We start from the raw sequence: 4,612 nt of genomic DNA, 5'->3' as shown, positions 1-4,612 counted from the left end.
TGTGTGTGTGTGTGTGTGTGTGTGTGTGTACATGTGCGTTACTGTGTGTGTGTTTGTGTGTTACCTGGAGCTCTCCGATGGATGACAGTAAGCCGGCTCCATAAGCTCTCAGCTGACCGTCCTGTTTGCAGAGTCCAAACTCGATGGTGAAAAAATAACACTGAAACAAAAACAAGCAGTCGACAGGTGTGTCAGGTGACAGGTGTGACAAGTGTGACAAGTGTGTCAGGTGAGACAGGTGACAGGTGTGACAAGTGTGACAGGTGTGACAAGTATGACAGGTGTGACAGGTGTAACAGGTGTAACAGGTGTGACAGGTGTAACAGGTGTAACAGGTGTGACAGGTGTAACAGGTGTAACAGGTGTGACAAGTATGACAGGTGTGTCAGGTGTGACAAGTGAAACAGGTGTGACAGGTGTGACAGGTGACAGGTTTGACAAGTGTGACAGGTGTGACAAGTTTAACAGGTGTGACAAGTTTAACAGGTGAGACAGGTGTGACAGGTGTGACAGGTGACAGGTGTGACAAGTGTGTCAGGTGTGACGGGTTTGACAAGTGTAACAGGTGAGACAGGTGACAGGTGTGACAAGTGTGACAGGTGTAACAGGTGACAGGTTTGACAAGTGTGACAAGTTTAACAGGTGTGACAAGTTTAACAGGTGTGACAGGTGTGTTCACACACCTGTCCAGATCCACCTTACCGTGGCCAGTTTCTGGACATCCTCATCAGACGCGCCCAGCGAGGCCAGTCCGATCTCCTGGGAGAACTGGGCGAACTTTGGATCGGCCAGCAGAGGGACGTGTCCCAGCAGCTCGTGACACGTGTCCCTGAGGGCGGAGACAAACCCACCGTCATCACCTGTCCTCTCAGGTAAGACATGGTGGGTTCTGCTCAGACCCACTCACTGACTAGTCCAGAATGTGGGGGCGGACAGATGGACCCTGTTAACCAAAACAGACCACACCCAGCAGAACCAGAACCGCTGCGCACCAAACGTTACAGAACCAGGTGCATCATGGGTCACCAGAACACAGAACCGGACCGGACGACACAGGTGTGTGAACTCACGGTTCTGGGGTGTAGAGCGGGTCGATGCTGTGGCGGATGTACTGGGTGCAGTTGAAGACCCTGTAGGCCAAACCAGCCAGGAAGTCCCGTGGAGACAGGTAACCTGCGACGGGCCGCACCGTGAAGCCAGAGCGCTCTGAAACACACAGGAAGTGATGTCGTCCACGTCGTGTAAGCGTGTGCGGGGACAGCACGCGGACACCTGACCCACCTCTGAGGAACAGGGACACGTCCTCCAGCTGGGGGATGTTGTCCTCTCTGTAGCCGCAGTGCTTGGTGAGCAGCGGCAGGTTCTTCAGGTGCTCCTTGCAGGCGTGTGTCGGGTACAGCTGGGTCAGCTCCCGGAACACCACGCCCCACGTCCTCACCTCCTCCGGCGTGTAGTCGATGCGAGGAATGGGCTTCCCGCTGCAGAGAAACAAACTGCTGACTCTGACAGAACATCTCCAGATGTTTCAGATGTTTGAAGTTTACAGGAAGAAACGAGGACAAAACTCAAGTTCTCTAAAAATAAAGAGCTTCTTACAATTTATAATTCATGGCCACTTCCACAAAATACTTCCTGCGCTCACGATAAACGTTGTCTTTAAAACCCTGACAGGAGAGAAGAAGAACGTCCAAAATGGAGTCTGGGACAAGAGGACATGAGGACATGGGGACATGGGGACACGTCTCCTTGTCTTCGGTCAGTTTTCGTAATAAAAACTCACAGGGTGGTCGGCGTCCAGCTCAGACCCATACATCAGGACTCTGTGAGAACACTGATCCAGCTCAGAGATCTTCATGGGGAACCAGGGGACGTCCTCATCGTCTGAAACAAACACAAGTTTGGTTTATTCACTTCCTGTAGCAGAGACAGGAGCAGTTTGCAGGTGGACTGTGTTTATACCTGTTTATACCTGTGTTTACACCTGTGGTCACACCAGCTGGTACCTGTATTTACACCTGTTGTTACACCTGCTTGTTCCTGAATATGCACCTGTAATCACACCTGTTTTTAAACCTGCTTATACCTGTGTTTACACCTGTGGTCACACCTGTGGTCACACCTGCTTATACCTGTGTTTACACCTGTGTTTACACCTGTTTGTACCTGTGTTTACACCTGTGGTCACACCTGCTTATACCTGTGTTTAAACCTGTCTTTACACCTGCTGATACCTGTGTTTACACCTGTGTTTACACCTGTTTGTACCTGTGTTTACACCTGCTGATACCTGTGTTTACCTGTACACCTGTTTATACCTGTGTTTACACCTGTTTATACCTGTGTTTACACCTGCTGATACCTGTGTTTACACCTGTTTATACCTGTGTTTACACCTGTGTTTACACCTGTTTGTACTTGTGTTTATACCTGTGTTTACACCTGTGTTTACACCTGTTTGTACTTGTGTTTACACCTGCTGATACCTGTGTTTACCTGTACACCTGTTTATACCTGCGTTTACACCTGTTTATACCTGTGTTTACACCTGCTGATACCTGTGTTTACACCTGTTTATACCTGTGTTTAAACCTGTGTTTACACCTGTTTACACCTGTGTTTACACCTGTTTATATCTGTGTTTGCACCTGTGGTCACACCTGCTGATACCTGTGTTTACACCTGTATTTACACCTGTTTATACCTGTGTTTACACCTGTTGTTACACCTGTTGTTACACCTGTAGTTACACCTGTTTATACCTGTGTTTACACCTACTGTTACACCTGTGGTCACACCTTATGATACCTGTGTTTACACCTGTGGTCATACCTGCGGATACCTGTGTTTACACCTTCTGATACCTGTGTTTACACCTGTTTATATCTGTGTTTACACCTGTGGTCACACCTTCTGATACCTGTGTTTACACCTGGAGTTACACCTGTTTATACCTGTGTTTACACCTGTTGTTACACCTGTTGTTACACCTGTAGTTACACCTGTTTATACCTGTGTATACACCTACTGTTACACCTGTGGTCACACCTTATGATACCTGTGTTTACACCTGTGTTTACACCTGTGGTCACACCTGCTGATACCTGTTGTCACACCTGTTTACACCCATTTATACCTGTGTTTATACCTGTGCTTACACCTGCTGGTACCTGTTGTCATACCTGTTTGTACCTGTTGTCACACCTGTGTTTACACCCGTTTATACCTGTGTTTATACCTGTGTTTGCACCTGTTGTTACACCTGCTGGTACCTGTGTTTACACCTGTGGTTACACCTGTTTATACCTGTGTTTATACCTGTGGTTACACCTGCTGGTACCTGTTGTCACACCTGTGTTAACACCCGTTTATACCTGTGTCTATACCTGTGTTTACACCTGTTGTTACACCTGCTGGTACCTGTGTTTGTCAGGTGAGCTCGTACCTGCCTCAGCAGACCAGACGTTTGCAGGTGTGTTGAAGGAGACGATGTTGACCTGGTCCTTCAGGTGCTGCAGCAGCTCGTTGAACTCCTTCTTGCTGCAGCTGCAGCTGGCAAAGATCTCCACCTCGTTCGGGACCCGTTTGGACATCCGGGACTCGATGTGGTTCAGGTTGACCCGCTTCTCCTGCAGGAAGAAGAGGGTCAAACTTTGTCCCAGACTCTGGTTCTGAATGAAGTGGTTCTGGGTCTGGATGGAGACCTGGTCTCACTGTGGTTCTGGTTCTGACCTGGAACAGTCTGAGGGCTCTGACCAGACAGCCGACCTCGTTCTTCAGAGAAAACACCACCGCAGTTTTCCCAGAATCCTCGGCGTTCTCACAGTCCGGTCTCTCGTCGATGGGACAGAACGACGTCCGTCTCGACTGACAACAACAAGCAGATCGGGTCAGAACCGTTGTAAACAAGTAAACATAAACAAACAAACAGATGAGCTTCTTGTTGAATGAAACCTGTGAGCTGCTGCAGAACCAGAACACAGACCCAACAAGAACAGCTGAGCAACAAGTCCAACTGTAGAACTTTACAGAACCTGCTGCATTTCAAACAAAAAAACAAACAAACAAACAAACAAACAAACTGAAAGATACAAACGATCAGAAAGAAACAAAGAAACAAACACACACACAAGCAGACAAATAAACAAACAGACAGACAGACACAAACAGACAAATAAACAAACAAACAACAAACAAATAGACAAACAAGCAAAAAAACAGACAGACAGACAAATAGACAAACAAACAGACAGACAAACAAACAGACAAACAAACAGACAAATAGACAGACAAACAAACAGACAAACAAACAGACAAACAAACAGACAGACAAACAAACAGACAAATAGACAAACAGACAAACAAACAGACAGACAAACAAACAGACAAACAAACAGACAAATAGACAAACAGACAAATAGACAAACAAACAGACAGACAAACAAACAGACAAACAAATAGACAAACAAACAGACAAACAAACAAACAGACAAATAGACAAACAAACAGACAGACAAACAAACAGACAAACAAATAGACAAACAAACAGACAAACAAACAAACAGACAAATAGACAAACAAACAGACAGACAAACAAACAGACAAACAAATAGAC

At 46.6% G+C, this 4,612-nt stretch overlaps 1 protein-coding gene across 1 annotated transcript in view; it reads right to left on the bottom strand.

Annotated features, from left to right (window-relative positions):
* tph2 (tryptophan hydroxylase 2 (tryptophan 5-monooxygenase)) overlaps positions 1-4,612 on the bottom strand; it is a 7,395-nt gene that overhangs the window by 1,559 nt on the left and 1,224 nt on the right. The window contains exons 2-9 of the mRNA XM_014026776.1: positions 3,730-3,864; positions 3,443-3,626; positions 1,781-1,881; positions 1,597-1,664; positions 1,282-1,478; positions 1,071-1,206; positions 703-829; positions 65-160 (exon numbers count right to left, since the gene is read on the bottom strand). Coding sequence (XP_013882230.1) covers positions 65-160; positions 703-829; positions 1,071-1,206; positions 1,282-1,478; positions 1,597-1,664; positions 1,781-1,881; positions 3,443-3,626; positions 3,730-3,864 — 1,044 coding nt within the window. The remainder of the gene's footprint in view (positions 1-64; positions 161-702; positions 830-1,070; positions 1,207-1,281; positions 1,479-1,596; positions 1,665-1,780; positions 1,882-3,442; positions 3,627-3,729; positions 3,865-4,612) is intronic.

Source organism: Austrofundulus limnaeus, unplaced genomic scaffold (genome assembly GCF_001266775.1).
Source record: "Austrofundulus limnaeus strain Quisiro unplaced genomic scaffold, Austrofundulus_limnaeus-1.0 Scaffold588, whole genome shotgun sequence".
In the NCBI taxonomy this organism is placed as follows: Eukaryota; Metazoa; Chordata; class Actinopteri; order Cyprinodontiformes; family Rivulidae; genus Austrofundulus; species Austrofundulus limnaeus.
Note: the sequence above shows the minus strand (reverse complement) of the source record. Positions and strands in the feature narration are given on the sequence as shown.